General features: G+C 46.7%; 1 protein-coding gene across 3 annotated transcripts in view; it reads left to right on the top strand.

The window, feature by feature from the left end:
- The first annotated feature begins 1439 nt into the window (after window positions 1-1439).
- Window positions 1440-21039, top strand: part of LOC141555818 (dual specificity testis-specific protein kinase 1-like) — a 40408-nt gene continuing 20808 nt past the window's right edge. The window contains exons 1-3 of one of the 3 annotated variants that reach the window (XM_074289078.1): window positions 2093-2371; window positions 2448-3059; window positions 14527-14717. In XM_074289078.1, coding sequence (XP_074145179.1) covers window positions 14532-14717 — 186 coding nt within the window. In that variant the 5' untranslated portion in view covers window positions 2093-2371; window positions 2448-3059; window positions 14527-14531. Of the gene's footprint in view, window positions 3060-14495; window positions 14718-21039 lie in introns of all 3 variants that reach the window. The other 2 variants (XM_074289080.1, XM_074289079.1) reach the window with 2 other exon arrangements.

Raw genomic sequence — 21039 nt, 5'->3', positions numbered from 1 at the left:
ACATTTTTCACCCTAAATCCTTCAGAGTTAATTTGGATCATTATATTGCTGAGAATATTTATGTCATTTACCATAGATCATCTTGGAGTATTGCTGAAACTTTGTAAAAATACAATTCACATTGCATTAGCTCATGGAAGTCTTCCTAGGGTTTTCTGAGAGCATCCTGCTCATCATTTCTATTACTGGCACAATAGTATCCCATCATAATCACATATCATCATTTATTTAGCCATTCCCCAATTGATGGGAATCCCCTCAAATTTCAATTCTTTGCCCTCAGAAGAGTTGCTATATATGTTTTTTTGTACATACAGGTCCTTTTCCTTTTTCCTTTTTCTCTCTCTTAGGATATAGATCTAGTAGTGGTATTGCTAGATCAAAGTGTACCATGGTTTGATAGCTCTTTGGGCATAGCTCCAAATTGTTTTACAGAATGGTTGAATCGATTCACAACTCCACCAACACTGAATTAATATCTTATTTTCCCCATATGTCTTCCAACATTTTCATTTTCCCTTTTCTGTCCTATTAGCCAATCTAATAGATATGTGGTAGTACGTCAGATTCTCCAGTCAATACTGAGTTATTACAGCATTTTTTTTTCATAAAGCTCTAGGGAGCTTTATTTCATCTGAAAACTGGGAAGAGCAATGGAATTCTTTCCAAGGAACATAGAAAAGAGGAGGGATGGGTGAGGTTGTAAGAACAATACTTCATTATGAACCTTCTTGGATTTCTGTTCTCCACTGAGGGGCTTGTTGAGAGGTAAAGGCACTGAAATGGGTGTCAGAAAAGCTGGATTTTAATCTTTGTTCTGCCTCTTATTTTCCTTCCCCGGGTCTCAGTTTCTTCTTCAGTAAAATGAGACCCTTGGACTGGTGATTTCACAGTTTTCTTCAGGCTCTTACACTCTGATACTCTTAATTTGTTTGTTGGTAATCAGGATTAAGTGACTTGTCCCAGGATCAGACATCAAAGCATCAGGTGTCTGAAACTGGATTTGAATTCAAGTTCTCCTGACTCCTGAGCTAGTCCTCTATTCATTGTTCCACCTAGCTGCCACCTGATAGTATGATTCAGAGTGGTTCAAACACTTGGTCTAGACATTCCTGCCTAACTCAGACTGTACTTCAAGTTCTTTTCTAACATTTGAATGATCCACTGCGTTTCTGTAGAACAGCCAAGGCCTCCCTGTCCAAGCTTTGGGACTGGGCTGGGCTCTTAAGGTGGGGCATGGGGTAGAATTCCTTCAGCAGAAAGCAACAAGATAGGGCTACAGATATCTAGGCCAAGGCCAAAAGAGGGAGTACAAATAAGGTTTGGATCAAGGCTGATGCTGTGCGTTCCAGGCTTGAGGGGAGTTTTCTCCTTCCTTTTTTTCTTCTTTTCTTTTTAACTCCCTCACTTTTTCCTTCTTTATTTCCTTCCTTCTTTCTTTCATTCTCTCTTCTTTCTTTCTTCCCTCTCTCCCTCCTTTCCTTTCTTCTTTCTTTCCTTCCTTCTTTTTTCTTTCTCCCTTCCTTCTTTCATTCTTCTTTCTCTCTCCCTTCTTTCTTCCCTCTCTCCCTCCTTCTTTCCTTCTTTTTTCTTTCTCTCCTTTCTTTCATTCTTTTTTATTTCCTTTTTTCTCTCCCTTCTTTCTTCCTTTCCTCTCTTCTTCCTTCTTTCTTTCCTTTCTCTTCCTCAGCAATTACCCTCTTCTCCTTTTCCATTATTTTAGGAGGCAACCTAATGTAGTAGTGAACTTAGTGTATTTGAAGTCTGAAAACCTAAGGCTTTGCCACATGGCTGCTTGTATGATGGGAGGGTCACTTGTCTCTTTGAATAGGATATCCCTTCTAGATTCCAATCTATCTTCCCATGATGCCCTATAATCCAGCAGAGGCACTCCCCCCATCGCCATAATCCAACCCTACTATTCTCACCTTGGGTATAGATTCATGCTAGAAGCATTTAGATCCGCTGCAGGCCCAGTTGACACTAAGCCAGCCCCAGGGTCTGAAAACCAATCATAAGGAGCCAGAGGGAGGAGGAGGTGCTGGTAGAGGGACAGTGGTATCCATAAATGGGAAGACATCCTTCCCAGTACAGCTCCCAGTTACTCCACTGAGGGTCCTTGGTTCTGCGTCCTGAGTGCAAGGCTTCTGAGGAGGGGAAGGAAAGCTCCAGCCCACCCTCCAAGCTTCACTCGGGAGCTCTCCCCAGTGATTTAGTGTTACCATTTCCCATGACGTCCAGCAGGAGCTGTCCATCTCTGGGAGGTGATGGAGAGGAGAAGGGGTGAGGGTAAACAGAGGGAATCTGTTCCTCACATGTTGAGAAGAAAGGCCCTTCCCCCTCCCACCCCGGGTACCACAGAGTGGGCTCGGTGAGTCACTGGGTCACGGGATTCAGAGCCGGAAGAGACCTTAGATCTAGTCTTACTCATTTATTCTACAATTAAGGAAACACCCTGAGGAGTAGAGATGCCTTGTCCATGGTCACACAGGTTGCAAAGAGCGGACTTCCTTCACTTCAACTCGGGCCGCCTGGAGACTCGGAGAGCGGTTACTCACCCAGTTTTGGAACCTCTTCGCCTGGTGCAGAAGAAAAATCCAGGATTACTGCCCCACGATTCCCTCCTCCCGGAGCACAGCAAGATGAAACCTGACTTCTAGATTCCTGCCCACTCCCCGTGCTCCTCCCTCCGCCCCCGATCCATCTCTGTGCACTTTCTGCATCTCCCGCGGGAGGAATTCCCAGAGGAATCAGGGTCCCTGGTGGCTACTGTGCTCCCTGGGTCCCCTTTCTCTTTACACCTGAGACTCCTGGTCGCCCTTAAACTAGGACAGGGGCTTTTCCTCCACCCCGGAGCAACTTGTGGAAGGCGGGGCGGGCTCTGGGCCGGCGCTGGGAGGGACCCCGCCGCTCCCCGCCTCCCTGCCTTCCCCGTAGGCGGCGGGCACCGGGCGCTCCTGGCACAGCCTGGCCCAGAGCTGGGAGCGCGGCGCGCCGATCGGGCCGGGCACGGGGCGGCAGCGGACTCGGAGTCGGAAGCCAGAGCCCGCCGAGAGCAGGTGAGGGCAGGACCGAGCCCCGGGGGCACTGACCGCCCCACTCCGCCCGGCTCCCGGAGGGCGAGATGGGGAGAAGGGAGGCTGGCTTCGCGGAGCCGAGGGCTGGAACTGGTTGGGGGACCCGGACTCTGCCGTCGGGGAGCAGAAGTAGCCCCCGATTTCCCCTGCTCTCCTTGACTCGCACAGTGCCAGCCATGTGCTGGCTCTAGGGAGTCTCGGTTGAAAGATCATTGCCCTAGAGTTGGCTCATTGCTAGAGATGACCCCAGAAGCCAGGTAGACCACCCCCGCCCTTTGAAGTGAGGAAACTGGGGCTGGGGGGTTAAGTTACTTCCTGGTAGGCCATGTAGAAAACACCCAAAGCGGTTCTCTAACACCGAACCAATGCCCCTTCCAGCGTACTAGCCAGCGGTCTGCCAGGGCCTCTCAATAACAGGACCGTACAACTGAGACAGCAAGCAAAACAGTCTCCCCCGTTTGTCTCCGGGCCTCAGCTTCTACTCTCTCCCACCTGAGCATCCTCTGAGTCTGAACCCCAGAGAGGTTCCCCAAGCAAATCCCTGAGCACCCACAGGCCTTTTTCAGGGAAAAGATCCAAAGTTGAACAGCACCAAGTGTGGGTTTTCTCTCAGCCCCCCACCAGGCTCAATCTCTGGGGAGAGCTTTGGGGTCTGAGATTCATCTGAGAGCCAAGGGCACAAAGATGCACCAAGCAGATTTCTCTTCCCCATTTGCAATATATGTGTGTGTGTATGGAGTGGGGGAGGAACGTAGGGGTGAAATGTGGCCTTTAGGGTCTGTGTCAATACACAAGGACAGCTACATTCACACTGTCTCTATTTATACATTTGTGCTTTATGGAACCCAAATGCTAATTAATATTGCCAGTTTTTATCTGGGCACACCATCTGGTTTCTGTGCTCCTTCAGAAAAATTCAAGAGTGGCCAAGCTCTGGGGATCAGATATACTACACATCTGTCCAATGGATGAGAACTGCTCCCCTTCCAGCTGTATCTTCCAACGACCCACCCCCAATGGTGCTACAACTATCTGGAATGAAAGGGCCTCCAGATATGTCTGTCTTAGTCCAGGGAACACCATGCCTTGGGATTAATTCTAGAAGCATTGCTCTTCATGATAAATGTGGAAATATTGTATCTTTAACCTATATTGGATTACTTGCTGTTTAGGGGAGGAAGGAGGAGGGAGAGAGGAAAAAAAATTTGGAACACAAGGTTTTGCAGGGGTGAATGCTGAAAACTATCTTTGCGTGTATTTTGAAAACTAAAAAGCTATTATTTTAAAAAATAAGTGCAAAAAAGTAAAAAAATTAGTAATATAGAAACAATGTTCTTCAGTGGTAGTTCTAATGTGCTCTAAAGAACAACAGTTAATAAAGAACTTTTTCTGCTTTATCAACTCTAATAAGTAGTTAGTATGAGTCTTATCCCTATTTTAAGATGAGGAAAATGAGGCTCAGAGAAATTAATGATCAGTAAACGTTGGAACTTACAGAGGAACCCAACTCACCTGACTCCCAGACCTAGTCTAGGGCTCCCAGCTGAGCCACCCTAAAGGTAAAGGAGAGCAATCTGCCTGCCCCGTTCCTTGGGGAAGATTGGAGAAACAAAGAGAAATGGGGAAGCCAGAATAAAGTCTTCATTCTAGGGATTGGAGAACCTCTGGAAGAGGAGTCTCCTGTTACCAGAGAAAGAACTGAAGACAGTTCTGGGGCAGCGGGGGGTGCAGTCAATAGTGTCGGACAGGGTGTCAGGAAGATCTGAATTCAAATACGCCTTTAGACACTTAACAGCCGACCCTAACTTAACCTCAGTCTCTTCCTCTGTAAAACAGGGATAATAACAGCACTTATTTGCTTCAGTTGCTTTAGGGACCAAGTGAGATGATATTTGTAAATTGTTCTGTAACCATATAAATGATAGCTATCATCATCATCATCCTCTCTCAACCTATCCTTGGGACTGGTGTTGTTAGTTTCGGGATACACACACACACACACACACACACATACTTTTTTTCTTCTCAGAGGTCAATTCATGTTCTTTGTTGACTGGCTGACAGGAGAAATTGGCCAAGGTGCCATAAGTAGCACATGAATACATATATATTGGGTCAGATGGCCTTTGGGTCTTTTTAGCCTTCTATAGATGCTTTTTTACTTCTTTCTCCAATGTGTGGAAGGTTCTTTTTATTTCTTTTCTACACATTTGGGTGAACTAGATTTGGACGTTGGATCTTTCCCCTTATTCTCAATCTGGACTCCTAAGTCAGGCATTGGTACTCTGAATTCAAGGGAAGGTCATCCATTGGTTCAGCACCAACCTAAGACATCTGGTGTAGTCTGAATCACTTCAGGGAGGGTGCAGTGAGGAATTCTCTATATCTCTTTGTACTAGTTTCTCAAAGGGAATGCCCTGTATACAGTAGGCACTTAATGTTTGTTGACTGAAATGTAAAGGAATATTTGTTTGCTGTGCTTCTTGGGTTGTCATGAGATATAAGGATGACCCATCTGTTTTTCTCATTATTGAGGAGTTGGCAAATTGGCAACATGACCAATCAGATGATCTTCAAGTCTTACTGGTCGCTCTCCAACTTGGCTGTTCCCACTCTACCCACCATTCCAGAGCTCTGTGGGTTTTTTTCAGTCCCTTCCTGAGAGTAAATGAGCTTAAAACTTGGAAGAAATCAACATTTCCTCATCAGAAGGAGGTTGGGGGAACCTCTAACTTAAGGAAACTTTTTACTCAAGATGGTTAGTTACCTCATCTCTAGTGGAAAAACAAATAATCCAGACTGACTTTGAATTTAGTTTTGGCAGCAGAACCAACTCATTTTATAGAAGGCTAAGCGACAATTTTGTGGAATTTTTAAGCTTCATGGCAGAAACTTTGATTAGTGAAATAGTTTCCGAATCCAGCGCTTTAGCTATTAGGTAGCATTGTGGATAGAGTGCTGGGCTTGCAATCTGGAAGTCTTACCTTCTTGAGTTCAAATCTGACCTCAGACACTCATTAGCTGTGTGATCCTGGGCAAGTCTTGGTTGCTTCAACTGTCAAATGAGCTGGAAGAAAATCACAAACCACTCTGGTGTCTTTACCAAGAAAACCCCAAATGCGGTCACAAAGAGTCAGACATGACAACAACAATAACTACAGATATCCAGAATATAAATACTCAAACAGAAGGAAAAGGAAAGAAATCGTGTTCTAGGGTCTATGGCCACAGAATAAGGACAACCTCATAAACTGGAGAAATGATCCAAGAAAGTGGCTTTGGGCAAGAGTGGCCCTAGAGGGAGAAGTACTATGAAGGAATTCAATTCAGCAAAAGTTATTATAGGGGCAGCTAGGGGGCGCAGTGGATAGAGCATCAGCCCTGAAGTCAGGAGGACCCGAGTTCAAATCTGGTCTCAGACACTTAACGTCCTAGCTGTGTGACCCTGGGCAAGTCACTTAACCCCAGCCTCAAAAAAAAAAAAAAAAAAAAAAAAAAAAAAAAAAAAAAAGTTATTATAGGTGGTGAAAAAGTAGAGGAACTATGGATGAGTCTAGATAGCATCAGTGTCCCATGAAGATAGATACAATTCACCTGAGTTTATGATTAGGTCTCTTGGGGAACACATCTCTGATTTTATAATGGAAATCAATGGGGAAAAAGTATTCACCTTATTGAAATTAATTTCACTGGGAATCATCTGCTTTGCAAAATAGGCAAAGGCCTGTTTTCCCAAGGAAACTCTGGAAAGACTGTATCCTGGCCTGGCTTCCCTGTTGTGGTTTAATACTTGGTGTTAATTTTCTTTTGAGGTACCTGAGTGGTCCCAGGAGGCTGGCTGCCTGGTCATTGTCACGTTTTTAAACACATGTTCCTTGGGGTTCTCTGCCAGCTCTTTTTTATCAACTATGTCATTATCAGTGGGGTGGGGCATTGCTGGGTGGCTGCCCAGGCTGACTTCAGATCATCTGGAAGGAGATGCGACTGACTGAGACCTCTCTGGAAAGGAATATACAAAAAGGAGGGTTTTGAGCTGTGTTTTGTTTTGTTTTGTTTTTGTCCTGGGGAAGCTCCAGGATCCGGTACCTGAATCTGGAATTAGTTATGTTCCTTGTAAAGCCCACCCTTATATTTTTTCTAGGCTAGTCTGGGCTCCCATAGATGATAGGAGGAATTGTGCTCTCAGGGGGTTGTAAAAGGAAGTGTCTGCATTGGTACGTTAAAATGAACCTCGTGTAATTGTTACCTATTATTTCTGAATCTGGACCCTAGGAACTCTTCACAGTGAGAGAGGGGGGAGTTTGTCTTGGGGAGACAGGATCTTCCCTCCTCACTCTTCAACTTCTTTCCTTGTTCCTCTCAAGATACCTCCAAACCTTTTATGCTGTTCCTGCCTCATATACCTTCAAAATCCCTCTTAGAATCTCTCCTCTTGTTTCTGAGAGAATGAATTCAGACTGCCACGTAGCCTACCTTTATTTTAGCCCTATTATTAAAGGGGTAAATCACTTCCCTTCTCTGATCCTCAGTTTCCCTATCTATGAACAATCAGGGCATTGTACCAAATCAAATCTAAGATTCCTTCTAGCTCCAACCTTGTGATTCTGTATCTTTTCCTATGGGACTTCACTAACCTGATGAACATTTTTGTGAAGATAAGCATTTGTATTTATGAGAGAGGGATGCTTCCAGGCAAAATATATGTTTTTTCGCTATGGCCTCCTAGAGACAGAATCCTTGTCGCTGTAGTGACCTGGACTCACATGTGGGAATTCCTGTCCAGGTGAGAGAGGGAAGCATCATGTCATTGGCAGGTGGAGGAATGACGATACCCTCCAGTCTCATCCTGGGGACAGCTTTCTGTCTTCTTGTATATGGGGATTGGATTTGTGCCTCCAAAGGATGGGCCCTTTCCAAGCTTAGGAAACACGACCTGTCAACATGGAACATGGAACAAAGACAGAGACCTTAGCCTGAAAATGGCTTTCACAAGTCATTTCCTACATCCCTTACCTCCTGGCCAGAGAGCTTCCACCTGCACCATCCCAGGCAGATTCCAGACTTTCTAGTTCTCATTCAGGCCCTCTAAGAGTTGAAAGTCCATGGCTATTCACTGCCTTAGTAACTTCTGTAGCTAAGAAGCTCTGACTTTAATTCTTCTTTCTGCAATTTGAAACTAGCTATTTACTCAAGGGAGGTAGAGAGATGGAAGGACTTCCCTGTATAACACAACACTTTGTTGGCCTTAGCCTTTGGCTCTGCCGCACCTTCTCACCCCCATCTCTGGCTCCTGATGTATGAAAAATCAGACATTTCACCGAGACAGAACTCTTGAAAATCGGTGTCATAGAAACTAGTGCTGAGAGCAGGCTTTGGAACAGGCATAAGTGGGAGCTGTGTTTGTGGAGGAGCCTCTGACAGGCACATCTGCAAACAGAAGGTAGGTACCTGAGTCTGGGGGAACATGTACAGGGACACACTTTAAAATATATATATATATATATATATATATATATATATATATATATATATATATATATACATTTAACACACATTTAAGCACAGATACACATTTCACAAATGCCCTCAAACACAAGTGCAGTCCCTCAAAATTCTTCATCTGCATGCATTTATATCCATAAACACATGCACTTAGTCCTAAATACATGCCCACACGTATACCCACACAAACATTCATGTACTGGAGCAAAGCACCATGCATGCACACATGCAGCAGCAGCAGCTGCAGGATCCAAACTCAGCTCTGGGGAAATGGGAATACTCTGCAGATCTGTGAGCTGCCTTTGCAGCTGGGAGTCAATGCTGAGTGTGGTGAGTGAGAGGGCCTGCCAGAGACAGTCTTTCAAGGGTCTCCCTATGAGACAGACATTCAGGATCGCCTTCGTCAGGAAGTGAGGGACCTTCCACTATAAGAAATAATCCCAGCCTGTCTCAGCTGGATCCCCAAGATTCCAGACACTGTTAGGAAGTGGAGGTTTGGGATTGGCCCAAGCAGATAGGATGCTTCAAGCTAGAATTCTTTCTGCCCATATGTCTGTCCGTCTGTAACTGTCACTGAAGGCCTTTAAGTGAGTAATAGTGCCTGGGCCCATCCCCTTCCCCCCATTATTCAGGAGTGACTAAGTCTTTTGGAAGAGCAGAAGGCAGAGAACTGGGTCCTTCCTGCTTAGTAATTATCTCTTGTGAGGGAGGCTGCCTGATCCCTAGACAATAAGCTGGGGAGTAGGGGGGTAGAAAATCACATTTTGGGTATGTTTTGGGAGACCTTGTTTGGACCTGGAGATAAGATCTTCCTTTGCCAGTACTACTGTCTCAGAAGGGTGGGAGAGCCAGGCGTAAGCTTGCACTATCCCTGCAGAAGGGAGAGGGAAGGGACAGCCTTGCTTCTTCCACATGCCGGCACGTGGGGGCCACCTGTGCTATTCCACAAGGGCACCTAGATTTTTACCTGCAGGCTTAGGGGAAGGGAGGAGGAGGGTTAACAGACCATTTCTCAGTGGAGCAGAGAAGGCTGCTTTTTTTGCCCTGGGGAGGTGGGGTGAGGAATTTCTGTCCATGCTGTGTAGGGAAGTTGCCAGGAAGGTTTTGTTTTTTCTCTTGAATTCAGGTCTAGGATTTCAGGGGTGGTGAGAGGCCTGGAATGGTGGGGGCGCCTGGAGCCAACTTGCCAACGGGCATGTGGCTCCTTGGAGAAACCGGGACATACCACACCCACACTGTGCCTGGCAAAACTGTGTGACTGTCTCCTTTTCGCTGATTTTTAAAGATGGTGTTTGAGAATGGGGAGAAACAATGGGACACTGTTTGTGGCTTTATTGTGGACTCTGGGTGGGATTCAAAATGTTGCCCCCGGATGACTGAAGTCAGGCCCTGGAAGTCTGCCAGCGAGGGTCAGAAGCCTGAAGTGCTCTCCCTTTCACTAGGGTGGCTGGGCATTCACCGAGGTCGGCCGAATCACTTCCCCCCAGGAACCTCAAAGTTCGGGCTGTCTGGGGGGTGGGGTGTGTACGTGTGTTCCTCCAAGCTCTCTCTCAGAGCTCAAAAGGAGGCTATTTTAGAGCCAAGGCTCTCTGGACTAGGAATAAAGGCGTTTTAGAATTTTCTAGCTGAAAGTAACCTTAGAGGTCATTTAATCCAACTGCCTGGTTTACAGACTGGGGTCCCCCAGAGTGCTAGGGCTAACTAAGAGGCAGTGGAGGTGATTCAAACACAGATCTCCCAAGGCTGTTCTTCCTTCTTGGATCGTTTCTCAGCCCACGGTGCCCCGTCCTGCTTCCAGGCTCTGCAAGGGCAGGGCTCCTTCCAAAGCTGAGATTAATTGGCAGGAAGTGCCTGTTTGGGGAACTTCCATTTCTGCTTCTCACCGGTCTTTTTGTGGAGGGGAAGTGTTGTCTTCCTCCTTTCGCCTTGTCCTTGAGCTATCCCAAGGTCTGAGAGGACTCTGGGGGATGTTTTAGGAGAAGGGGCCTCCCTTCCCCTGCTTCCCTCCCTTACAGGAGCCAAGGAAGTGAACCTCAGCTCAGTGGGGGCTTGCTTCTGGTGAGAGCTGTGGGTTGGGGGCAGGAGAAGTGTGGTGATGCTCCCAACCCTGGGGAAACGTACCACCAGTCTCAAGGGCTGGGCGGGGTGCAATGGGGAACCCTTATCCAAAAATCACCCGTTAGCACCGTGAAATCTCAGAGCAGGGGATTACATTTTTCAATAGGGAATTAATTCAGGCACTGTTATTGAGGATCCAGAAAAGGATGGTAGAGATCTCAGAAAGAAGTAATGGGATTCCATCCTCCTCGGTCACCTGGCCTCAGACCTCTCCCTGCTTTAGTTTATCGTCCGCCAGCTGCCAAAGTGACCTTCCCAAAGAACGGGCCGCATGGCCTATGACCAGGGGCTCCCTGTGGCCACCAGAATCAAGCCCAGTTAAAGCCTTTCACAATCGTTATCTCCCTTACCAGGTTTATCATCACTCCCCTTCCAGCACTGTCCTTGCCGATCCTTACACAATATACAATCTCCCTGCTCTGTGACTTTGCCTAAGCTGGGCCCAGGCCTAGAATACCCTCCCTTCTCAACTCTGTCTCCTAGAATCCTTAGCTTCCTTTAGAGCTCAGATTAAGTGGTCGCTGTGCCCTGATGCCTTTCTTGATCCTTCCCATCTACTAAGTAGTCCCCCACCCCCAACAGCTTGTTAATTTACTTGACATAGCCTTATGTTGGCATTCATTGCTTCTTCCATCAGTATGAAAGTTCTTGTGGACAGAGACAATTTTGTTTCCGTGCCCCCAATACCTGACACAATGCTTAGCCAGTGTTAGGCCCCTAACTTGTTGATAAATTGATTGTACACCTAAATTGGGACCTAGTTCAAACTGACTGGCCTTCTTCCTTTTTTTTTTTTCCTGAGGCTGGGGTTAAGTGACTTGCCCAGGGTCACAATGTTTTCAGCATTCATTATTTGTAAGACTTTGTATCCCAAATTTTTCTCCCTCTTTCCTTTAACCTCCCCAAGACAGCAAGCAATCTGATACAGGTTATAGGTGTACAATTCTCTTAAATATATTTCTATATTTGTTGTGTTGTGCAAGAAAAATCTAACCAAAAGGGAAAAAAACCAAGGGAAAGAAAAATGCAAACAAACCAACAACAACAAAGGTGAAAATACCGTGCTCCGCCGCTTTAGTCTTCTTTGGCTATACTGGAAAGGGCAGATCTTGGCACAACGGGAAGAACTTGCAAGCAGATTTGGGCTTGAAAATAAGGGAAAATACCCTAAGAATCAGAGCTATCCAGTAGAAAGATTTGTGTTAAAAGGTAAAAGGTTCTTCCCAGGGGTGTGCTAGCAATTGTTTATCAAAATGCTGGAGGGTGGAGGTGGAGAGGGAGGCACTCAGGAAATAATCTGCATTGTTAACATTTTCTCTCTCACTTCAGTCTAGATAATCAACAAAACAATAAATCAAATTTGTAACTTTCCCCAACAAACTGAGAAAGCTCGATTTGAAAATCTAACTATGGGCTCTTCTATCTGGTCTGACCTGACTCCAGGAAGGACGTCCCCTGTCCCCTCTCACTGAAAGCCTTCCCCAAAGTTAGCCAACCCCTTGGGAGTATTGGGTCAGGAGTAGCATTTGGGCATACGTTGGTCTAGATGGCTTCTAGGTGTCCTCCAAGCCAGATTTTGTGATTCTGAGCCCCTCCCTGCTGACCCTATATTCCAGTCCTTGCTGAGATGTTAGGTTCTTGGGACATATGCACTTGGAGAAGTCCTCCAAAGGATGCAGTTAACCCCCAGACAGACTGACAGGGGTTTGTCCTTAAACATCCCCAGAAGAGACCCTCTGACTCATCATGACCCATAATCCCCAACTCTGACGGCCTTCACAGCAGATAAAGCTTTCTGATTTTCTGTAAGGATTCATAAGCAAGGGCTTTCCCTGTTTGCCTCGTGGCCCCACTCTGTCCCCCTTCCAAGGGAGCTTCGAGCTGCCTTCGCTCAGCCTTGGGGGATTCCAGGGGCCAGAAGTCAGACGGAGGGGCCGCTGCTGGCCGGGACAAACAGCTCATTGAGGGAGGGCCCGAGAGCCCTGGCCTCCTCCAGGAATCCCAGCAGCCACACAGAGAGCTATTGAAGACAGTCTGGCTGGCTGGCAGCTCTGCCGGCGTGGGAATGAGGGGGGAGCTTTTCCCTTTACCCCCTCCTTCCTCCTAGATGGGGAAGAGTCTTCAAACCCTGTCATAGAAAGAGACTGGGGGTGTTTAGCTTGGAGAAAAGAAGGCTCATTCTCATTCAATGCCTGAAGACCTGTTCTATGGAGGATAGACTAGAATTGTTCTGCTTGTCCCAGAGAGCACGGATAGGAAGGGAATCAGTCTGGAGTCAGCTTGAAGATGTTTCCAACTACTAGCATCCGACCTGGCTGTGAGGGAAGGAGTGAGCTCCCTGCCATCGGGACTGTTCAAGCAAAGGCTCTGGGAGAGGGAATTTATTCAGGGAGTGGAGAAGTGGGCGAGGGTGATCTCTGAAGTCCCTTTCAGCTAGGAAGGCCATAGAGATTCCTGTGGACGGGACTCCAGAGCAGTCAAGCAGGGCTTGAAGGGGGCCCCCTCTCCAGTGGGGGGCCGTGTCCATTTGTAAAAAGAGAGGCAAGCACTGGGAACAACCAAGTTATGGGTTCGGAGGCAGCTGGAGGAGGAAACGGGGGGAGGTCCAGCCTGGAAGAAGTGGGGCGGTTGTTTGGAGAGCTTCGGGGCCCTTAGCAGCTCCTGCTGCCGTCGTTTCCTCGGAGCAGGGCAGGGGCTGGGGGACGCCGGCTCTCCAGTGACTTGAGGTCCTCTGGAGGCGGGGCAGAGTGCTATCTATTCTTGGGGTACCGTCCCCTCTCTCGCTCCCCATCCCCCAATGTGCTGGTGTGGCCCCTGCTCCAGCTAGACAGGAGGCCGGCTTATCCTGCTCCTGGAGCTGTCAGAAGCACATGCTGAAGCAATTACTTTGTTCCCTCGGGAGCTGAGGCTTCCAGAAACAACAGGTGGGGGCCCTGCCCCACCTGGGCTACCCCCTGAAAGGGAAGGGCTGGGCCAGGGCCACCCACCCCCGGCAGGTCCTGCCCTCGGCCTGCACAGCTACAGGCCTGTGTTGGAGCCGGGCCGGGGCAATGGCACGTTCTTGGGGCCGAGGGGCCATTCGTGTGCCAACAGGTGGCTCAGTGGGTGAAAGGGGCAAGCTGCTAAAAATAATCCAGATATCGAACCCAGAAATCTGTCTAGGAATTTAGCTACTAGACAAAGAATCAGTGATTATAATAACTTCTATTTGGGTTTAAACTTACAAGCTGAGAAATAGTATGAATATTATTGCTCTTGTTTGATGAATTACAGGTGTAGAGAGCAAAAGTGACAACTTATAGCAATTACGAAGTAGTAACAATACCAACAACCTCACATTTCTACAACCTTTGAAGATTTATAATCCCTTTCCTCTGAATCAGGGAGGAAAAGAATTGTCCCGTTTCACAGATGGGGTAACTGAGGCTGAGAGAGTCGCGATCCATGGTACAAAGGAAAGATTACTAGCTCCAGAGCCAGAAAACCTGGGTTCGTTTCCCATATCTGATTTTCCTTCTTGGACCACTTAACCTCTCTCGATTTCCTCATCTGTAAACCGAGGGGGGTGGTCTCTGAGGTCCCTTTCAGCTATTGCTCTGTGACCCTGATTTGCCCAAGGCCACAAATTAGTGCTGACCAGAGTCTCTGCTCCCAGGCTGGGCCAGGGGTCAGAATCTGGCTGATCCCTGTTAGATCCCTCCTTCCCAACTATCTGCCCCAGCGCGCGCGCGCGCACACACACACACACACACACACACACACACACACACACACACACACACACTGATCTGTCCTTAGGTCCCGGGTTGTGTGCTTTATCATCCTCCAGCAGTCATGTGTGAGACGGGCACAATGCCTCCTGGACCGTCCAGCCCAGGGGCCTATGACGGGGAGTCTTCAGACACCTATCTCCAGGTGGATCGCTGGCAGAGACTACGGACGGCTGTCCGGAGGCTGGAATTCTGGGAGAACTTTGATGCAGAGCTTATTGGGAGTGGCTTCTTTTCTCAGGTCTATAAGGTAAGACTCCAAGAAAAAGTCTGTCTGGTCTGTATTGGATGTAGAAGTGGGAGGGAAAACAGCGAGGGGCCCTTAAATGGCCCTAAGGTATAAATGGAATCCGTAGCTTTGGTGTGAGACAAGCTGTTTTCCTGTTCTTTTGTGTATTACTTTGAGGTATATTAAGCTGTGTGTCCCAACTCCTTGCTATCCCTGACCTGAGTGAAGTGGGAAGTCAGGAGCAGGGATGGACCTAAGCCGTTGGCCCTGCCCACCCAGAAGTCTCCCCTTTTCCCCCAAAACTGCCCTTCCCCCAACCTTTCTACCTGTAATGGCAATTCCTTTCCAGTCTCCCAAGCTCACAACCTTGGACTTGTCCCTTCCCACCTAGCCCAGTCCTATCATTTCTGCCATAAAAATACATAACCAAATATATCACCAAATCACGCGTCCTCTTGTCTTCCTGCAAATGCTACAGAGTAGGACCTGTCTCTTCTCATCCACACTACTGTGATAGCCTCCTCCCAGTCTATCCCTTTTCCAATCCGTTCTTTGCACTGGTATCCACATGATGACCTTAATGCTGCATTGATCATGTTCCTCTTTCACCCAGAAATCCCCATTGAAGATTAAGTTAGAATCCCAGCATTCAAGGCTGTCCACAGGATGGCTCCAACCTACCTGCCCAGACTCTCCTAAGATCACAGGAGCATAGATTTTGAGTAGAAGGGCCTTTGGAGGTCGTGTAGTCCAGCCCTCTCATTTTGAGAGATAAGGAAACTGGGACCGGAGAGACTTAGCGACAAGGTCACATTGGGGGTAAGCTGGAAAACAGATTCAAACCATCTTTACATTTCCCACGTTGTATCGTTCTCATTCAGCCGTTTTCCATCTTTGCGGTCTAGAATACAGTTCCTTCCTCCACATCCCCATTCATGAAAATCCTTCCCTCCAAAGCCTGACATAAACCTCCTGAGTGAATCCTTCCCAGGTTCACCCCCTGCCTCAACCAACAACCCGGCAAAAGTGACCTCTTCCTCTTCCCATTTTTCTTTTCTTTTGTTTTTGCTGAGGCAACTGGGGCTAAGTGACTTGCCCAGCTAAGAATTAAGTGTCTGAAGTCAAATTTGAACTCAGGTCCTCCTGACTTTAAGGCTGGTGCTCTATCCACTGAACCACCTAGCTGCCCCCCTCTTCCTATTTTTCAAAGCACTTTCTCCCCTTTATGTCACAGCTCTCTCATTAGGGTGGATCTCTTGGAGAACAGGATCTTTAATGTCTTTGCAGTTTGGGTACTTAACCTTACTGGCGGGTCAGACTCAATAAAGGTTTGCCATCAAATTGAGTATCTGTGCCCTAGGGGTATCAGGTTTGGTGACTGCTTGGGTCCGATAGTTTTTATCTCCCCTTGCCCTAGAGGCAACTAGGTAGTACAATGGTTACCCCATTGCTCTGATTGGCCCCGCTTCCTGTACACTCTTCTCAGCACAGGATTGGAGAGACCTGGACTTTTATTTGATCGGGAGTTAGGGAAATAGCCCAGGCCAAAGACTTGTTTATTAGGGTGAGGTTTGGCCATGAGCATATCTGCTCCACCTCCCCACTCTCAGGCTCAGCTAAATCGTGTGTGAATTGTACCCTGTCTTTAGGAATATAGTAGGCTATATTTTGGCTGAGCAGCTGATGGTAGGGATCCCTGCCAAGGATCTTTTTTTCTCAATAGTATTTTATTTTTCCAAATACATGTAAAGATAGTTTTCAACATTCATGCTTGTAAAATTTTGCATTTCAAATTTTTCTCCCTTTCATCGTTACTTTCCCTCTCCTCAAGACAGCAAGAAATCTGATATAGGTTAAATATGTTCAATTCTTTTAAACATATTTCCATATTTGTCATGTGATACAAGAAAAATCAGATCAAAATGGAAAAAAAAAACACACAGGAAAGAAAAACAAACAAAGGTGAAAATACTATGCTTCAATCCACATTGAGTTTCCCATAGTTGTTTCTTTGGATGAGGATGACATTTTCCATCCCAAGTCTATTGGAATTGCCTTGAACATTGCTAAGAAAAGCCAAGCATCAGTTAATCATCAAATAATCTTGTTATTGTATACAGTGCTCTCCTGGTTCTGCTCACTCTTCTCAGCTTGTATAAGTCTTACCAGCTTTTCTGAAATCAGCCTGATAAGCATTATTCTTCTCCCCGCTCCCAGCTTGGTTTTTTTATTTAAAAAATAATAGCTTTTTATTTTCAAAATATGTGCAAAGACAGTTTTCAACATTCACCCTTGCAAAACCTTGTGTTCTAAATTTTTCTCCCTTGTTTTCCCCCCACCCCTCTCCTACAGCAAGTAACCCAATATATGTTAAACATATGCAATTCTTCTATACATATTTCCACATTTATCAGACCATTATTCTTCAATGTCCTTGATTCCTCCCCCTGGGCCAGAGGGAATGAAGGTGAGAACCAGGCGATCACTTCCCCTTAGATCTGGGCTCCCTGAATCTGTTAGAGAACAGCTTTAAGGTTCATAGTTAGGGATTAAAAGGTAAGAAGCCCAGACATTTCTGGAATTTGCAGTGTGGACATTGGTCAGAGAAGGTATTTGGAAGCAGAGGGAATTCCATGCTCCCTGGGAGGTGATAGGATCATAGATCTAGGAGTGGGAGAAACCTTAGAGAGCCTCAATTTTATAGTTGAAGAAATTGAGAGCCAATAAGGTAAGCTGACTTGGAGGCAGCTAGGTGGCCCAGTGGCTAGAGTCCTGGACTTGGAATCAGGAAGAATCCTGCATCTGATTCTGGGGAAGTCACTTAACTGTTCTCAGTCTCAGTTTACTCATCTGTAGAATGGGAATAATTATAACATCTACCTTTTATGAGCGCTAAATGAAGGAACATTTACAAAGAGCTTTCCAAGCCTTGATGTTGTTTACTATTGTTGCCCAACCAGAGTGGGTAGTAAGCTGAGATTTGCACTCTGACTAGGAATGCAGGGCAGGAGAGGCAGGTGCATCTTGGATGGGGACCTTTCCTTCCCACATATATACTAGAACGTACCTTGAGAGCTCAGGTGAGACCTGAAACTCCCTGGTCTGAAGCAGCCTTCTCTACCCCCTACTCCCTACCTCCAAGGGGTAGATCCAGGATCCCCAGTGAGAAAGACACCAGAATGCCCCATCCAAGAAGATAATCCGGGGCCCCAGAGCCCCTCCAACTTTCCCAAACAATTCAGCTTTTCTGCTGCTCCCAGCTCCACACAAACATCCTCATCCTTCAGTCTCAACTTCACGTCACCATGGTAACAGTTGTAGCTCTTAGCTCTTATCAGGGAGCAACCTCCCCCTCCCCCCTTTGTATTTCCATCAGAAGCCAAGTCTGAAAAAGGATGAATCATTCAATCAGTCTGAATCTCCTGTTCTCTAAATACAGGAGAGCCCCCTCCCCATCTTGGAATGTGAGGGGAGGGCCTGACTCATAATGTACCTAGAGTTCAGGGGAGGGGAGAGGGGTTTTTGAGTTCTCTGAGATGTTTTAGGGGGTCTCGGTCACTCTGCATTCCTCTGTGGAGGGAGATTTTTCTGTGAGATTTCTTTAGTTTTTGTGATTCAGTCTCCAGAAGCAGATGAGGGCACTAATTCTGGGCCGAGGGGAGTGCCAGGCAGTGGTGGGCTTCAGTCTCCCCCTCTCTGATGCGGTTCTGTCCAGTGGGAATTGTCCCAGAGGGAGGAAGGTGTTTGGAGCCATCCAGCTCCTCTTGGGCTGACAGCCTGCTTCCCAGCGGCCTCTCCCACACATTCCCTTCCTTATCCAGGTTCTGCATGGAAGGTGCAGCCCCCGAGAGCCAGGGGCCGGGCTGCCAAGGGGTCAGAACCTGGCTTATCCTGACCCGAACCAAGGTGTGGCCTCTCAGGCTGAGACAGAGCCGAGGGGATGTCACCACTGAGGGAGCTGATCACCATTAACAGCAATGTAGAATAATAATAATAATATTAGAAGAATGTAGCATTTACTTAGAGCCTTAAGGTTTTCAAAGCACTTTAAAAATAACCTCATTTTATCCTCACAACAACCATGTGTATGTATGTACGTACATGAGTGTATAGGTATTATATTTGTTCCCATTTTACAGATGAGGAAACTGTGGCAGATCAAGGTTAAGTGATTTGCTTAGGGTCACATAGCTGTGTAGGTATCTAAAATATAATTTAAATTCAAATCTCTCTGACCCCAAGTCCAGTGCTCTATTCACTGTGCTATCTGCCTACCCCTAGGTATGTAACAGATAGAATATCGGACTTAGGAAGTCCTGGGTTCAAATTCCACTTCAGTCACTTCTTAGCTGTATGATCCTGGGCAAGTTATTTAACCTTTGTAACCCTAATCACCCTGTGGTCCTCTATTTGGGGAAGATTGAGGAGGGCCCAGGGCCACTGGGCATGAAAAGGAAGCTCAGAGGTGAAAGCTGGGGTGCAGACCCCCAGCTGGCCCCCAGAAAAGGGGTCCGACACGGGAGGGCTGACTGACCTGGAGGAAGCAGGTTCCTGGTGGGGCAATAGTTTGGGAGGTGGAAACCAGTGCCAGGAGACAGGTACTGGCAGTCCTTCTGGCACCGGGCTGGCTCAGCAAGGCAATCCGGCCAAATATCTCCGCCTCAGCCCAGGCCAGAGAAGGGGGAAGGGGAGGCTTCTGGCCCCCCTGAGAGTTTGCTGGAAGAAGCTCCCCAGGAGCCCCTTCAGGTGCCTTGAGACAGGGGGACTGCTGAGGAAGGAGAGTTCTATCTGTTCTCCTCCCCATTTCTTTGTTTCTCCTGGAGGGAAGGCTGAAGGTATCAAGGTTCTTATTGCTGTTATGGTAACTGTGGTAACTACACAGGATAACCTTGGTGCTTTCTGGGCTCCCCTTTCTTGGATGTCTGGGCCTACATGGGATCAGGCTCTGCCAGAGGGGGAGAACCAGAGGGCCAATGCAGTTCAGCTGGGCACATTCCTTATAGCATCAGCAACCAGGGAGTTTTTGTCATGGAGATATTGGATTGGATCAGAAAAGGGACAGAGAGGAGAAGGGAAAAACCTGGGCCCAGATTGGCTTGCAAGATATGGGCCAAAAACCCAGCGAAACAGCCTGAGTTTCCATTGCTGGTTTTTGTTTTTGTTTTTGTTTTTAGCCTTTTTCATATCAAGTCCAGACTAATAAAGCCTATGGATCTATTCTCAGAATAATGTTTTTATTTTTTGTGAGGCAATTTGGATTAAGTGACTTGTCCAGGGTGACACAACTAAAAAGTATGTTTTTTTAAAAAGAAAATAAAATTAATTTTTATAATGGCTTTTTATTTTTCAAAATGCATGCAAAGATAGTTTTCCACATTCACCCTTGCAAAACCATATTTTTCCTCCTTCCTTGTTCCTCTGGATGGCAAGTACTCCAATATAGGTTAAACATGTACGACTCTTTTAAACGTATTTCCATACATTTATCATACAGTTTTAGGCTTCCTTTCCGGTTGAATCTGGATTTGAACGGAGATCCTCCTGATTCCAGAGCCGGTGTTCTAACCACTGTGCATTTAATTGCTCCAGAATACTGTTTTTAAATGAATAAAATAAAATATATAGGGTTATTAAAGAAACCAATCATTGAAATATGGTTATCAAAATATTTTTAAAAAGTAATTCTTGGACCCCAACTTAACAAAATCCCTGTATCTAGTGCTAAGAGAGAGAGCAGTAACTCAGCACCTTGAGACAAGCACATCATCATTTGTCAGTTATTTTCAGAACTGTCCAGTGCTCTCCAAAACCTCACCTAGAACTCAATGTCTCTCTCTTCTTTTATGAAGGTAGGAGCTCCACCAAAGGGACAGATATTAGAGATCTGCTTTCAATATATAAACAAAAGGTCCCTTCCCAGAAGATTGGACCCTTCCTGTATGTATGTGTGTGGGGGGGTATTTCTCATCTCCCTGACTAATACCTTCCACCCTGATCTTTCTTTTTAAATTCACTTATCTTTAGTGACTCATATTCAGCACATCCTAACATCACTGCACTCCCCCCTCATCCTGCCACCCCCATATTCACAGGCGACAAAACCACAATGCCCCTGAACACAAAGTCCCCTCCCCCCCAACTCCTCTGCAGCTTTGCAGATGTGAGATGCACAGTGATGTGTGAGCACAGACAGGTCCCAGTACCAATCTCAGCTGGGTACCAGGTGGCTCAGATGTGAAACAGTTCAGACCTGTACGCTGACCCTGAGTGGGAAAGGAGTTGGGGTACGGAAGGGAAAAATCAAAGGGAAAAGACCAAGAAAGGGAGAGATTCACACCGACCA

The sequence above is a fragment of the Sminthopsis crassicaudata genome, chromosome 2 (assembly GCF_048593235.1).
Source record: "Sminthopsis crassicaudata isolate SCR6 chromosome 2, ASM4859323v1, whole genome shotgun sequence".
In the NCBI taxonomy this organism is placed as follows: Eukaryota; Metazoa; Chordata; class Mammalia; order Dasyuromorphia; family Dasyuridae; genus Sminthopsis; species Sminthopsis crassicaudata.
The sequence above is the reverse complement of the archived record's forward strand: the minus strand, read 5'-3'. Positions and strand labels throughout refer to the sequence as shown.